This window comes from Epinephelus lanceolatus, chromosome 6 (genome assembly GCF_041903045.1).
Source record: "Epinephelus lanceolatus isolate andai-2023 chromosome 6, ASM4190304v1, whole genome shotgun sequence".
Lineage (NCBI taxonomy): Eukaryota > Metazoa > Chordata > Actinopteri > Perciformes > Serranidae > Epinephelus > Epinephelus lanceolatus.
This window is the reverse complement of record NC_135739.1, coordinates 35,822,581-35,839,250: the sequence shown is the minus strand read 5'-3', so window position 1 is coordinate 35,839,250 and position 16,670 is coordinate 35,822,581. Positions and strand designations below refer to the sequence as shown.

Here is a 16,670-nt window from a genome sequence, read left to right as displayed (position 1 = left end):
GCATTATGCCAGTGTTGACTGGTTGTTGGCAGTACTGCAATATATGTTTACAAAGGGCTTGTCTTAATGTCCCTCTGCCATTGGCTATCCCTAAAATATCAGTGAATGACAACTACAATGTGGTAAAGATATGAATAACTTTCAACTTAGTCACTGACAGATTTTGGACATGGCACATAACCTGGTATTCTGGTAGATTTGGTAGTACTGTAATAGTAATCGATACAGTCAGTGTGTCATTGAGGTCAGGAAACTAAAACAATTGGCTATGGGTTAGGAAAAGAATGTGGTCGTGCTTAAATATTAGGACAAAAACCCTACACTGTTGGCACAAAAAGGCCTCTGATGTTCAAAGTAAAGCTCTTGTTTGTTTCCTCTTCTTCACAGAGCGCCTCCATGCTGATACAACCACACACAAAGTGTCTTGCAGGCACACTTTAACAATGGTTTGTTGAACTGCTGTGCACTTGGGTTGGACAGAAAGTGCTGTGTGGTGCCTAAGCTTAATTGGTATTTGCTCCCATCACCTTGTCTAAACTGGCCATGCAACAGAAGCAGCTCGTCAGCAGCACAATAGCAGCAGCTGCTGTCCTCTGTCCGTGTCTGTCTGAATCTGTTCAGCCCCAGTACTGCTGGGCACTCAAGACATGTTTGACAGACCTCACAGCACAATACACAGGCATGTCTGTTTGTGTAATTGATGGAAAAAAGTGTTCAAAGTTTTGAAGAAGGCTCTAGGTCGCAGTTATGCATTGTGAGCGAGGCACGGACCACAACACAGCTGGTGTAGTCAGATGTGCCGGTTAAAATGCAATGTATCTGTTCCATCACACAGAAGACTGGAATACATGGCTGAGATGCATTTAGTGTAGGAAGGATGTTACTAGCAAAAGTAAAAAGAAAGAGATCTTGCAAAACAAAACAGTTGCTCAAATACTTACAAGTCCTGTAAGTTTAAATATGGCCTAAAACCTGCACTCAACAAACTCTGGGACCTGGACTCAAGTCATGCACTGTAGACCTCTGCCCTATACAGTGTTCCCGGTTCCACTGTGCAATTTGTGTTGTTCACCCCTGTATTAGTTTTTTGCAGGGAAAGAACTTGATGACTTAACAGCATTAGTGAGTAAATTTGTAAGTAAGTGAGTAAAACTGTGAATAATACGTAACTTCCTTTTACTATTCAAACGATATAGTTCCAATTTCACACTAGTTTGCCTCATTGAATTACATACAGTGTTTAACATAAACAAGGGCTGTTTGTTCTTAAAGACTAAGAACAAATATGCCCCCTTGCAATAGAACCAAATGGTGCCCATAGAAAATGCAATCTTAATTTTCAGTAGATTAAACAATACCAGTGGAGCAAATTGGAGGCTATTCACTGTATCTGCCTTGGTCTCATTTCTACAGTAACCCTACCAAGATGGGTGGGAGTTTAATGCTTGGTGTCTGAAAAGACTGTATGTAGCACCTTTTACCTTGTTTGTTTGACCTGCTAGTGCGAATGGAGTATGCAGATCTGCTGTGCCTACCTCAACTCTTACATTTTGTGATGTTTGGACTAAGAACAGATTTCCCTCAGTGAACTCTGTTAAGTGAAGTGAGCAGAAATTGTTGCGGAACATAACTGCAGAAAAAATTAAGTTGAACATGACTGTGTGGACAGTAATTTGTCAAGAGTATATTTTAAAATAAAAAGAGAGTTAGAGTACCATGAAAAACATTCCAACAGCTGGATTCTGTTATAACATGATGTTTTAATATCAATTTATCTACAAAATCTTTACTGACACCACTGTATTCTGGTCTTCATGAAAGTGCACTGTCACTGAAGCAAAGGAACATATAAAAGTTACAAACAAACAGACTGTACCATTTTTACCATAAAATGTCCATTCATTTGGTCATTGGTACTTACAGTATAAATGAGCAGAGTCATATTGAAACAAGATGGTTCAACGTTTATGTAGCGGTATTTGAATTTCTACTGTAGAATTCTTTTGTTGAACAGTTTGTTCTTGTGAAACAGTTGTGCGTTTCCTCCACCTCATTCTTTATAATATAGCACTGAAGGTAGTTGCCACAAAACAGAAACCAAAAGAACCGGATGAGTACATTCTTCAGCTGTCCACAGCTGTTTCTCTCCTGATTTACCACACAGATTGGTAATCCATAGAGACAGAGCACAAATATAAGCATCTGCACCACAATGGGCACCATTTTTATGTCCAGGAGTTTTCCTTGAGGCCATGTGCAGTCCAGATCTTCCTTCCAGTAGCTGTTAACTGCACAGCTTGGTGGTCTCGTAATCCATCGAATTGGGCAGACGTGAGCTGAAGGCCTGTAAGGAGGCGTGAATGCGAACCACCTCGCTGGCAGTGAGTTTGAGGCGGTGCCGCAGAAGACAGGCAAACAGGTCCAACCTCTGCTGACCTGGAGGGGACAGCCGATTCACCCGGTCTCGTATTTCCAAGAGTTGAAGCATGGCAGTGTCCTGGGAGCCTTGGGTGTACGGGTAGTCAAGCTGCAAAATCAAGTCACGAATTGCCTCTGGGTCAAAGTGCATGCTGTAGCCAAACACCTGGATGCTGTTAATCTTCATGTAACCCAGGTTCCGAACAGGATCTGTCATCTCTAAAGGCTCGTAATATATACTGTCATTCACTCCATCCTGAGTCTTTATCCTGCTCCGAAGGTAGATATGAATGGTTTCAAAGAACGTCTTCCACTTGTTTCCCAGTGTCAGAGTCCAGTTGTAGCACTCAAAGGGCAGGTCCAGCTTGGTGGCCTGCCAGTCTGGAAAATTGTTCTCATTGACAGGGATGTACCAGCTCTCTGAGTGGCTCCCTCCAAAGGGGTTGATATATAGAGTAAGGACAGGCTCCAGGGTGCTGTTCTTTGTAAGGCAGATCTGGAGGGATACTCCCAGCAGCATATGGACCATGTTGGACTTGTACTTGTTGCTCTTCAGCGTCAGCAGCATCCTCTTTCTCCACGATGGGTCAAACCAGCTGTTAAGTCGCATGTCATTGCTGATGAAGATCGCATGGACCTATCAGACACACAGACAGGAAAACAGTATAGAAGTACCACACTCATAAACTCAGTAAGTACACATAGGCAGTGGATAATTTAAAGTGTATCAGTATAAGAGCAAGATTGCAATTGTATGAGTTTTAAGAATTTGCTGTGAAATACTCATAAATTCTGTGAGGTATACAATTTGGCATTTTCGCCAAGGGGACATCACACAACAAAGGTACCTGGCAGCTCAAGTCAAAACAGAAACACTGTTTCTCCCACAGATGTCTAAAGAAGCAGCTGTTAAAAATATCTGAGCACCACAAACTCAATTTTGGTGCCCAGTGAGCACTTTTAATTGAAATAAATATCTTAACTTCGGCGCAGCATTCCCACCTTGAACCACTTGTCTCAACTCATCAAATACCAATGAGCACGTTTACATGCACACTAATAAACCGATCATTATCTGATTTCTAGAGTTGCCTGATTATTCAAGTGGTCATGTAAACAGCATAATCCGATAGGCTTTATCAGATACAAGCCATTATCTGATTATGAGAAATCAGATAAACACATCTAGCTTTTACCCCAATAGTCAGATTATTCAGTGCATGTATACCCTTTAATCTGGTTTCTTTTGGGTTTTGCTATTTTATACTCCCACTCTACTACATTTTAGAGGGAAATATTGTACTTTCTACTCCACTACGTTAATCTGACAGCTTTTGTTTCCTTTCAGATAAAGATTTTACATAAAATAATATATTTTTATATTCTCAGTGTTTAAATTGTCACTTTTATTTTATCTTGCTTATATGTTATGCACTTTGTGTGACAAGTGTATATACAATACACTTGTATATTGCACTTTGCAGCACTTTTACTACGCAAAGTATGTAAAATTGGCTCCACATTGATGAACTACACATTAGAATGCTCTCACATGTATTTGTTAATGATAAAAACAAACAGTACTGTAAGAATATAAGCTGTCAGCATGATGAGTGCTTTATTCTGCAAATATAGGACTTGCATACTTTTCGAGGTTTCTCAAGGATATGAGTACCTACTGTAACAGGAAGTTTGAGTTTTATGTCATGTACTTGGGGAGAAATCCAAATGAAGGACTGAATCATGTAAACCAGGTTTTTCTGATTATCAGATTATTGCCATTACCTGATTATTCCCAGTTATCTGATTATTGTGCGCATGCAAACGTGCTCAATGTTTGGCTAGTTATGCTACGTGTCAAACTATGATGACACTCTACATATCCCCCTAGTATCCACTTTGGACAGTCAGGGATGATGTGTCAATTGCTGCTTGTTACATGCACAGTGATTTTTCAAAAGAAACTTAAACTAAGTAGGTTTGCTAAGGATTTAGGTTTATTTCTTAAGGGTTAGGCAACAAAAGTACTTGGTTAAATTTGAAAAAAAAGATCATGAAGATGCAAGGTACATCAAGCTGCTGTTTCCAAGGACAAAATGACCCTTCAAGCTCACTTATTTTGATTTATAAAAAGTAACTGTGTAATGGCACAATATAATATACATCACTGCTGGGCATATTTTGTCAAACAGTGCCTATAGTTTGATAATGTAACACAAAGCAAATCTATTTTTGGCCATGACGGGCTCACCAGATATGATTTTCTACAGATCAAATCACTACCAAAATCTGAACTGGGTTTCTATAATATTCTTCCCTTTTTTAAAACCATTAAGCTGCCTCAGATGTAGAACATGTTTCAACACATACCAGGAAAAACATGGGGAAACTGAAGTTTCTCAGTAACCAGAAGGGCAAGACTTTGTAATGCTAAGTAGTTCCCATGAGTGAGTATTTCCTCCCCAGGATACCGCTGTGAAAGACAGCTCAGCTCTCGGTCAGGCTGACACGATTAAACAAAAGGCTAAAAGAAAAATACCTCGAGCCTGCGGTCAGCTCTCTGCAGTAGGTAGCCCAGCTCCAAATCCTGGAGGTCGGTCTCAAATCCCAGGTAGTTCTCTGTAGAGTCGGCCACCATGGACCTGCAGGCCCCCTGCGTCAGGGCAAAGCCCGGGTTGCAGCTCCCACAGCGGGTGTGGTTGTCTGGCGCGCATGCTGTGCAGGCCGAGCCTTCCCCAACAGTGCAGGGCGGCGGCAGCTGACAGGGGCTGTGTTCGTATCGGCAGCTGCAGCTGTGGAGCTCCTCAGAGAATGCACCAAGCTGGTTGTTCTCTGAGCAATACAGGAGAGACTGCAAGTGACTCAGCCAGTATGACTGAGGCCTGCACCAAGAAGGAAGAAAAACAGAAGGAGCAGAGAGGGATTGGTTATTGAACAGGGCTTATAGGATGAGCTGGTTTATTGGGTCCAGGACACCTGTCTGGGTGTGCAGACAGCTTGCTCATTAAAAAAAAAGAAGAAAGAGAAGGCATAATCAGCATAATGCAAGGCATGCAGACAGGCCAGAGTGGATTCAAGCAAGCGTGGTTTAGGTGAGGTTAAAAGACCTCTGTGAATGAGGCTTTTTAGAGCTGCATTCCATTATTTCACCAGCTTTTCAATCGTTTTATTTCAACGCATACTTTGGAGTTCAGAGTTTTATTCTAATTTCACAGCTACAAACTCTTGCTTACCCAGTGAATCCACAGTCTACCTTTTTTAGTTGGATAACTTAGTTGGAAAACTGCATGGACGTGTTTGCAGAAATACCTCCATGTTATTGACTCAAGCTGGCCTGACATTCCTGCGGAGTACGCCAGTTTTTTGTTGTCATGAAGCGCCCGATGAGCGTAGGATACACATGCAAAGAATATGAGCACAAACAGCGGCGTTTGAAAAAGAAGCGAAAGCAAGAGACAGTAGAGAGAGAGAGAGAGAGAGAGAGAAAGTTGTCTTTGATCAGTTTGTGACATAAATATTAGAAGTGCGCTGCAGCCGTAGGGTAACTGACTCTCAGACATACATATAATTCCCCCATGTGGGCCAGAGTTTGATTCCCGTCTGTAGCACTTTCTTGACTGTGATCCCTTTATGCCTCTTATCCTCTTTGCTTGCTGAAGAGAAGAAATGCACAGTACATACCGCTGGCTTTCCTTTTAGAAAAAAAAAAAGAAAACCTTTTTCTTTGATGAGGATGTATTGTGGTAAACTTTATGCTAATCTGAAAATGTTTGCTGGATTACAATTGGGGCATCCTTCTTCTGCATCCCAATTTTACTGTGTGCTTGGCAGTTGGAAGCAAGTCTGAGTTCAGAAAATCACTGATTTGAATATCAAAACCCCTAATGGGAAAAGCAGTCATGGGAAATGAACTGAAAGGGCTCTTCCTTTCCATCACACGCTACCTGTGGGCAAGGCATTTCACCTCCGACAGCTTCAGCAGAGCAAAGCAGTCGCAGAGTCAAGACTGCGGCTGTACTGTTAGTTCCCTGGTGTGATTATGTACGGCCTTCCTGCTCCCTGCAACTCTTCCTCCAAACCGCTGCTGTAAATCAAAGTGTCTACTAACTTCTGTGTTACCTTTAAGGGAGCAGAAAATGAAACCAGCCAAATATGCAGTTGCTGTTTTTTGGAAATAGCATAAAAACAGCTCTGATTGAGTTACTCATTGAGTCAAGCTCTAAATTCTTCTTTTTTTTCTTTTTTTCTTGTAATAAACAGAAAACTCAGGGACTTAGAAAATATAAAAGCACTTTCCAGAGGTTGGTGGACTTTTAAGTTAAAAAAAATAAAAAAAAATAATAAAAAAAATATATGTATTGGATTCCCTAATGCAAGATTTGACTGATGTAATATAACAGTGCAACATTTGGCCAAAAGTATGTGGACACACACAAACATAAAAAACATTCCACCCAAAAAACACAACAACTAAAAACCTTTGCACCCAAATGTGATAACCGAAGATGTAATTCTCAGTCTGCTGTCATTGATCTACTGCTATAACAGTCTGTACTCTTCTGGTGTCAGGCGTGGAACCTAGCTACAGGGATTTGCTAAGAGCATTAGTAAGGCGATAGGATGTGATAAGTAGTGTGATAAGGCCTGACTCACAGTCTGTATTTCTGTTTATCCCAAATGTGTTGGATGGGGTTGAGGTCAGGGCTCTGTATAGGCCAGTGAAGTTCTTCAACTTCAAACTGAGAAAACCATTCTTTATGGACCAGGCTCTGTGCATTATTATATTGAAACAGGAAAAGTCTGTTGCCCAAACTACTCAAAGTTGGAAACACAATATTGTCTCAAATACCACCACAACTGGCCACAGATTAAAAGTACACATAAGCTGTTTTCTCACAAGAACTCCAGGCAATGTTTGAAGAATCAGGTCCAGACATTGTCCAGAGTTTCCCTTTCAGCAGCAGACAACAGGAGATAGTCTATGTCTGAAGTGTTGTCACCTCCTGGAAATACTCCATTTGGCTTAGGCCAAGGGTGGCACTGGGGTAGAGTGTGCAGGATGCTGGATGTAACGCGGATTACACTGTGGCCACGTAGCCGGTTCGTAATTTGGTCGTGAACAGAGTGTCTTGCCGTTCTGACGATTTCATCAAATCCCTTCATCTCTCCAGTTGGACATTTTCATCACCTTCTTTATGTAAATTACCCTTCTTCACCTTCAGATGTTTGTTTTCTTTCAGTTTTGGGCAAGTTGCATTATATAAACCTCATCAACATGTCCACTCCCTCGCTGAGAATTCTTTGGACAATTACCTGCTCTATTCACACATGGGTTTAATTGGAAATTACATGGACTTACTGGAGCTGGCAGGGTAAAGTTGGTTTAGTGTCCAGTTTGACTTATTGGACATTTGCGTTCTCACAGACAGCTCCTCTGGGTCTAGATAATATCAGGTTTGCTGCAAATGTGTTAAAGGGACTATGCAGTATTCAGACAGGGGTTTCCATAATTTAGAGTATGCACAAGCTGTGTTTCACAATAACATGCTTACATTATTAATATCATATTGTAATATTGAATTTATAATTAGAATTGTCATTTTCCATAGTTGTGCCTCTTTCCAGAACCTTTCCGATTAACTCATAATTACTTTCTATCAGATATACTGTAGGTATACCAACAGAAATTTGCAAAGCAGTCAATTAGTCAACCAAAACAAAAGCAAAAAAATAGAAAAAGTCATAATTATGGATGATGATGAGGAAGAAAAGACCAGTGTCATGATATGCAATAATCACGCCTTGTGGACATTTTTCCTCTGTACAAAATCATGTAATTGGAACAGCGTGAGGCTGCAAAGATGAAATTGGTCTGATCTACTGAATCCCTTGACAAGTTAATTAAAAAGCTATTCAACATTTTTGAAGTCAAATCTTAATTGCACTCTTCGTAGTCAAACAAAGATGAGAGGACTCCTCCAGTGCAGCATTTAAGAACTTGGCGTACACGAAAAAAAGCTGCCACCTTTTTTTTGGTTGGGAAACCTACGCACAAGAATTTTCGGAGTACTGAAAACATCACTTGAATGACAATGTGTATCATTATGCCTAATGGCAAAAGTTTTGAGCACAAAGTGTGCTGTTCAGTCTTATCATTACCCGCCTAATAAAAGCCAAGCTGACTGCTGCTTCGACTGACTCGTTTGCTCATAATTGTCAGTGCGGAGGAAAAAGTAGCCCTCAGGAGGCAAAATCAATCACATATCTCTCATCTATCTCAAGTGCCTCAAACAGGATGTTAAAGGGAGAGTGAGGGGTTTTTGGAGAGCTTCCGTTTCTCTGCCAGGCAAAACTGACAAACATCCCATTCTCAGTCTCTTTCCACTGAGTACGAAGACTTCTGTGAAGAGAGAAGAGAAACGGAGAGCTTCATAGTTGATGCGCTGGTAATAACATAGATAAACACTGCCTGGATGAGGGTGATGACGCTCCCACTCCTTTTCCTCGCAAGTGGGTGGGAATATCAGCTGCATAGATCAGTGATTAATGTGTGTTTTGGCAATGTGCTGGAGAGGACGACACAGATTAGGGCTGAGACAGAGAACAGAAAGAAGAGGCAAAGAAACCAAGGGAGAGACTGGACATTGAACAGATTGCACTGTATAGATTAATCTGCCGGTTGATTTATGTGTTGTGCTCTCTAGCATCGCCGGCATTACTTTGGAAGCTCAGTCGATCTGAGCGCTCTCTGACTGACAGTAATGGTTGGATTCATCACCTATGGCAATCAGCCCCTCTGAAAGAGAATGGTAGCCTGAGTAAATGTGAATTTTATTCAGTCTTAAAACACTAAGCTGAAATTTGGAAACTGTCCTCACCAGCATTGGTCAAACACTTAAAGTAACCTATTTGTTTTTACTGACAAGTGACCTCTTGCTGGCATGTGTAAAATGGCTGTCCTCTCTCAGCAGCAAAGGCTGAAGGCGTGTGAAGTTGTTTTAACACCACCAAAAGTCACAGAGGAAGGCAAAGTGAAAGAAATATATATATATATATATATATATATATATATATATATATATATATATATCAAACTTTGACACAAGAGACAGATATTCCTAATAACAGCCAACACTGATTTCACTAATCCTTGGGGGCAATATTTACCTCCTACACTTGAAAGATTTAGTTCCCTTAACTTAACCTTGACCATAGAGACTTTGATAACCCTCTGAAGTTAAGAAAGTTACAAAATTGTAAAAGTGGAATTGTGAACTTCATGGCCTAGAAGCCAATGCAGAGGATTTGGTTTCAGAGGGATTTCATGGAGATGAAATGAAATGAAGATTTCATGATTTCATGAAGATTTCATGAACCTTGATAAAGATTTAATGGAGCAGAGACTTGTGGATCTCTGATGTTAAACTTTACTGTTGGAGCAGCTGATAAAAGCAAAATAAGCCAGGTAGGCTGACATATCTTCATCAATATAAACTGGCCTACATGTGGTTGAAGAGGTAAAGCTCGTTCACAGTAGGTGTCTGGCACATCTTAATGGTATTTCACTGTATTTCAACATGTAGCAGGATGCACATATTTCTTGGCGAAAGCTGTACAAAAGAGATAAAAATGAAATCCTCTACATATATTAAAAGGGGTATTGCAAGTGCAGTGCCGCCACAGCAATGGCAGCTTGTTTACTTCCACCTACATCCCTGGATTAGTCTATAGAATGAACTGCAGGCTGTGACTCGATGTACAGTAGCTTTGGGCAAAAAAAATGCGAGAACCTCATGGGGTATACATCAAACAGAACAGGAAGAATGTACAAAGAGAGAAATACATTACAAAGAGACATTGCCTTGTAAAAATGTTGGCTGCAGCAGGATCAAAGGTACCCTTGGCTAAAATATAATACAGCTTTGTCAAATAAGACATACACAGTTAGCATACATGTGTGTTTCAGCAATTGTGCTCACCGTTCTCTTGGTAGGCGGACTTGGGGCTGTCGGTGACATCTTTTACTGAGACTGAAGAGCTTGAAGATTACTCTCTGGGCTCGTCTGGAGAGAACCCGCATGCTGTTCTCCAGCTGCTCATATCGCCACTGAAACAAGTTGTCCATTGACCACAAGTGTTGGATGCTTGACACATTCAGGAAGTAGCTCTGGGGCAGCCTCGCATAGAATGCCTTGAATTCATCTGCAGTGACAGATAAGAGATGTAACCGGGGGTATCTTATCATTTTGTCATCAATACCGCATTGCCATTATTATTTCCAAGAAGATTGTTAGCATCCCTTATCCCCTATACTGCATGCAGCAATACCATGACGAATATTGGTCTATTGATGATACCAAATTATATAGAATAATACTGCAATATATGATGAGCAACTGGCAAAAGTGTAGCATGCTAACTGTAACACATCTATGTGCCCTTTCTTAGATTTTTCTTTCCTGTGATTACAGATTTTCTCAGCTGCTAACAATACATGTTAAGGTCATGCTTGGCCTCCTTTACCAACTGCCTGCTTTCATATAATACATTAACCAATCAGTGATGACCACCTGAAATATCTTGTAAATACAATGTGGTCAAGCAACACCCACACTCCCAACATGTCAGGTAACCACTATTGGTCAGTGGGCCCACGGGTTCAAACTCTTATTGTCTAGGCATGCCTCTAGTGTTAGATTTGGGTGCTCAGTGACAACACATTCTCACTTCGACTTCGTCACATATCGACATTTGGCCATGGACAATGAACGTCGAGATACAATGTGCAAGGTACGGTATGTTTATAGATGTTCTTGGATACTATATATGTATATCATTTTTTCCTTCAACAACAAACGCATGATTATGTTTTGCAAACACATGCACGTGGTTTGGTTTAGGAAAAACAATCAGGGTTTGGCTTTACAATCTTACGGGTAGCGAACACCAGCCTCACGGGTGAAAGCCGGTGGTTGTTGGACCCATCCGCCACCCCTCTCATCCATCCTACTAAGACTGCCGCAGTCTTAACTTTCGCAGGATACCCCCCTGATGCTGCCGGGCACCGACTGGCTGCGTATCACGCTGACGTGAGTGGAAGGCTTTTTACTTCGCTGTCTGACACGAGAAGTCACTGACCAAGCACCGGATTTTGACGACTTCAGAGTAAGACTGAGTTGTGAGGGATGGCCTGTCAGTTTCTGCTTGTTACATGCAAAGTTTCGTTTCAAAATAAACTTTGGTATTCAAAGGAAATGTACGGTGTCAACTTATTACATGCATGCAGTCTCTTTTCAAATATCTTCAAGGTAGGCTTACGTTGTAGGGAACACAAGTATTTGGTTGGATTAAAAAAAAAAAAGATCATGGTTTGGGTTAAAATCAATATGTTTGTTACTTACCTAACGTTACATAACATGTGACATACTAGATTAAAATCGTTAAAATAGCTCAACGTTGATTTGGTTTCGCACAGGACATGAACAGCGGTCTCCTAGGTGAAAGTGCTGTGTTTGTTTGACCTTCCCACCCAACATGGACTTTCTCCCTCTTTATACTACATCAGTTGCTCAGTCAGAACATCCAATAATGACATATACTAAAGGGTGTAGCAGCAGGCCACTGACCAAGCTCTGGTATTTAATGAGTTGAGACTTCGAACGATTTGGGTCACATGATATTTTCAGACTTTTTGCCTTGACAAGGATCCCCTCAGCGCCCATTAAAAATAATTGACCAGTACACACTGAGCATCGTGGGATGCTATAAACCACAGAGGATTCACCAGTTGTGTCCTTCAGTTTGAGGCAAAAGATGGTGTATTTCTCAGATGCATTTCAAGGAGCCTTTGAAATTGGACAGACCTTGGCAGCCTGTTCTATTTGGGCTTGAAATGTGGATTTTTGGAGTACCTTGAATTGGGACCCAGCTTCTGGCAGGTGTTGCTTTGAAAAGCCAACTCAAACATTTTTATCATTTTCAGTAAAAAGGAAACCAATAGCATCCAAAATGACACTAAAGACGATCAAAGACATGAGAGGGTCCACTTTGAAGCAGATAGCAAAATGTTTAATGGGGACTTTGAAACATTAATGATATGTTGGCAGAGTCTACTCTGTGTCATAACACCAACCAACCATGATATATTATTGTTTCAGAATGACTGATACAGCCTTACTACTGCAACAATCTGTACTACCACTGAAAAAAATGAAATCAAAGGCACATGAAATATGTTAAATCAAGTCAATATTCTTTTTTTAATCTGACAAGATATGGAGCAGTTTTCATGTTTGAGCATTTCACTTGTCCTTAATTAGTTACTGAGTCTTCATCACTAGGTCTGAGTAATTTGAAACTTGAAACTTAAATTACCAGAATTATTAAGCTGCTTGATCAGCATTGAAAAGTACAAAACCGCTTTGTTGTCAGTCAGATATTCTTATTTTAAGCATCTTATCCTTTTCATCTCTTCACAAATTAAGAGCAGATAATGACATAATGGAATCCACTGTTTCATTGTTAATCTTACAGCTCAGCAATCATGTATTCTTACAAACAAAAAACAATACAGAACAAAGATAGTGGGCTTTTCATATCTGGGGAACACACTATGAGTCATGTGAACTATTGTACAGGTCTTACATCATACGTTACCTTGACCGATTGCAACTGTGACCCACCATCTCTTCCTCCCAGTCCCTCCAGGGCTGCACTAGTTTAAAGAGATCTGTTGGTTCTTTGAGATTAGATATTTTTACTTGTTTTAAAATAAAATCTTGGCAAGTAAAATGTTCCTGTTCCATTGGCAGATAGTTTTGCTTATTCTAAGTAAGTTACTTTGAGTAAAGTTATTTTAGATAATATTTCCCTGGCTGGAGCAACTGTGGCCAGTGGGCGTTGCTTGGTTTTGGCTCAACTGTTTTCAACGTGGCAGCCAGGTCACAAACTTTCTCATTTTACAGCTAAACAGTACACTAAAAAAATTCTGAAAACATTTGAGCTGAGAAATATACAATACAGTAACAGAATCTTGATTCATATTTGAACATCGCTGCCTAGTTTGAGAGAATGACTTACACTCATAAGCAGTGATTGACATGATTGACAGCTGCATTAGAAACTTCTTGGCTCTAACTGGTTGTTTTCGGTAAGCCATGGTGAGTTCTAGCAGATGTCATTAAGTGCACTACAATGTTCGTTTTGTTTGTTTTTACAGATTACCTGTCTCACGTACTACTTTCAGGATATAGCAACCCAACAACGTCAGATATCATTCTGTCAGTGGACTTTGACGTCTATGACGACTGTGACACGCATGGTATCTTCTGGTTCTTCTGTTGTTGATGTTCTGGAAGCTGTGTCAATTTACGCTTGTTTCATGGATTGTGTCTTTTCACAATATTTAAAACTGAGATAAAAACCTCATATTTATATTTTATTTCCTTGTACAACAAAAGCATGCGGCTAGGTTTCGAAAAAAAAACCATTACGGTTTGGCTCAACACTCACATAGCAAATGAACAGCAGCCTCCTGGGTAAAAGTCCTGGGTTTATTGGACCCAACCACCTTCCCTCCCGCCTGCCCTATAGGGATTTTCCGGCTCCTTATATTACAGTGTTGCAGACTGATGCCACCTGGTGGCGTATCATACGACTGGGAAAGGTGCCTTAAGGCATCAGTGTCTGACACCGAAACCTCTGACAAAGGGGAGGTATTTGATGACTTAGGAATAAGAATTGGATGGATAAAGTGACAGTTTCCGTAAATATGACACAAAGTTAATTTTTAAGTTACACACTGCAGCTTCAAAGGTGAATCTTCTTCACACACTTTTCTCCTATAACATTGCAACACTGTACTTAAGATATCATATAAGATCATTTTATTTGAGTTTAAAATGTTTGATTTGAAAAATATAATGACTTTTGATGATATGATATGATGACATAACCGAATTATATTTAGTGTGAATTCAACAGTCACGTATTGTAATAATAAGCTACAGATAGTCCTAACAATGTATGAATAAAACAAAAGGTAACTGTTTGGATTTCTGATTCTGTTATGTCCTGTTAAAGGGATAGTGCACCCAAAAATGAAAATTCAGGCATTATCTACTCACCCATATGAGGGAGGCTCAGGTGAAGTTTTAGAGTCCTCACAACACTTGCGGAGATCCAAGGGGAGAGGAGTTAGCAACACAACTCCACCTAATGGAGGCTTACGGTGCCCAAGATTCAAACGTCCAAAAACACATAATTGAATCCACAACATATCTCCATACTGCTCGACCGTAGTGATCCAAGTGTCCTGAAGCCGCGACATAAAAAGTTGTTTGGAAAAACGTCATTTGAACTCTGTTTTTAGCCTCATTGTAGCCTGTAGCTCTAACTGCCTCTCTGTACACTGAGCTCACGTGTGCGCGCTTGCGCGAGACCGTAAGACATGGGCACCACGTTCACGTGTGTTCACGTGCTTTCGCTGGTCTCGCGCGCAAGTGTGCACACATGAACAGGGTGCACAGAGAGGCAGTTGGAGCTGCAGTGTTGTGAGGACTGTAAAACTTCACCTGAGTCTCCATCGGCATATGGGTGGGTAGATAATGGGTGAATTTTCATTTTTGGGTGCACTATCCCTTTAAGTCGCCATTTGCTTCAAGGTTAACAATAGCACTGGGAGTAAGAAGGCATCACTCTTTGATTTTCAAGGGTTAGACCTCTTCCTGGCATCTTCCTTTGCTGATAAAGCAGCGAGCTAGAAATCTGTGATATCCCTCGGTGAAGGACACATTTATGACTCTTGCGAGTGTCTGCATTCTGGGCACGCTCCTGCCCTCACTTCACACCCAGCTATTAAAACATAAACTTTGAAAGTAATTGCACTTAGGGATATTTCAGCCAAATCTGAGGAGTGGAAAAAAAAGACAGCCATTTTGATTTCACCTGAGTAATAATCACCAAGGCAGGGTGACCGAGCACAGCAATAATAACCAAACATTATGCTAAGAGCTTCCGTTTAAACTCTGTTTCCCCGGTGAAATGAAAAGCTGGACTGGCAATAAATGGGTTTTATAGCTGATTAATGTGCTCTAGACATATTGTAAACTACCTGAGCCGAAAGCTGTTGATTTTTTTTTTTTTAATCCAGTCCTGTCGCATTGTTAATTTCCTTTATGCAGATAGTGTTCCAGGACCCAGGATTCACAACCAGCTATTATAGTTCACCTATAAATCATAGAATAGGGAGGAACATACATATAAGAACTTCACTCTGATTTAACGGTGCAGATAAAACACTTGAATTCATCCTCACTCCCTCTCATATGAATGATTTATACTCTAAAAGTTGATTTTCCTGCATTTAGGATGAGGCATGCAACATGAAACAGAGTAAAAATCCATCATTATCCAGAGGGCGTTCTTACCAGATTCTTCAAACTCCTTATAGAGCATCTCCCATGTCTCTGTGATCCTCTCCAGGCTCTCCTCCATGGCTTGGATGTCCATATAGGGACAGTTGCACTCTGGGAACTTGGGGTCACAATGGCACCAGCAGTCATTGTCCTTGCAGACAAATTCACCCTCTCCATTACAGGCTATGTAGCTGAGAGCAGCCTGCACAAAACTTTCTCTCAAGTAGTCTGGTAGGATCACCTGTAAGCCTGTAAAACCAAGCCAGATTTATTGCCTTTATCGAAGTGTGAACTTGACAGGGGAGTGACAGTGCAGTGGCAATATAGTGCTGGCTGAGCTTATAACTAAAAGGGGACCTAATATGCTCATTTTCAGGTTCATAATTTTATTTTGGGTTTTTACTGAAAAAATTACATGCTTAAATGTTCAAAAAACACTGCCTGTGCTAGAGCACCTGTATTCATCCTGTGCCTGAAACTCTCCATTTTAGTGTCTGTCTCTTTAAGACCTCCTCCGCAAACTATCTCAGGGGTAATAACTGTAACGCAAAAAATTAGCAGCACTTTCTAATTTGAGGAATAACTACTAAATGTTTCTGAACCAAAATCTTCACAGCCAGACACGTTCAAGCAGGAATCTGATCTGAATGAAGGGAGAAATTAACAACATCAGCAACCAAGATTACATGATTCCCTTATGTTAACATGTAGCCACAAGTAGCCTTGAACTTGCAGCTAGAAAATGACTGTAACTGACTGTGGCAGCACTTTCTACCGTGCAAAGTCACCAATAAAAGCTTCTAAACTCAAGTCTTCACAGCCTGACATGTTCCAGCA

The 16,670-nt window shown here is 40.7% G+C and overlaps 1 protein-coding gene across 1 annotated transcript in view; it reads right to left on the bottom strand.

The window, feature by feature from the left end:
• Positions 1-1,740: 1,740 nt before the first annotated feature.
• Positions 1,741-16,670, bottom strand: part of LOC117254150 (BMP/retinoic acid-inducible neural-specific protein 3-like) — a 47,524-nt gene continuing 32,594 nt past the window's right edge. Inside the window, exons 5-8 of the mRNA XM_078169022.1 lie at positions 15,846-16,082; positions 10,398-10,620; positions 4,958-5,300; positions 1,741-3,055 (exon numbers count right to left, since the gene is read on the bottom strand). Coding sequence (XP_078025148.1) covers positions 2,285-3,055; positions 4,958-5,300; positions 10,398-10,620; positions 15,846-16,082 — 1,574 coding nt within the window. The 3' untranslated portion in view covers positions 1,741-2,284. The remainder of the gene's footprint in view (positions 3,056-4,957; positions 5,301-10,397; positions 10,621-15,845; positions 16,083-16,670) is intronic.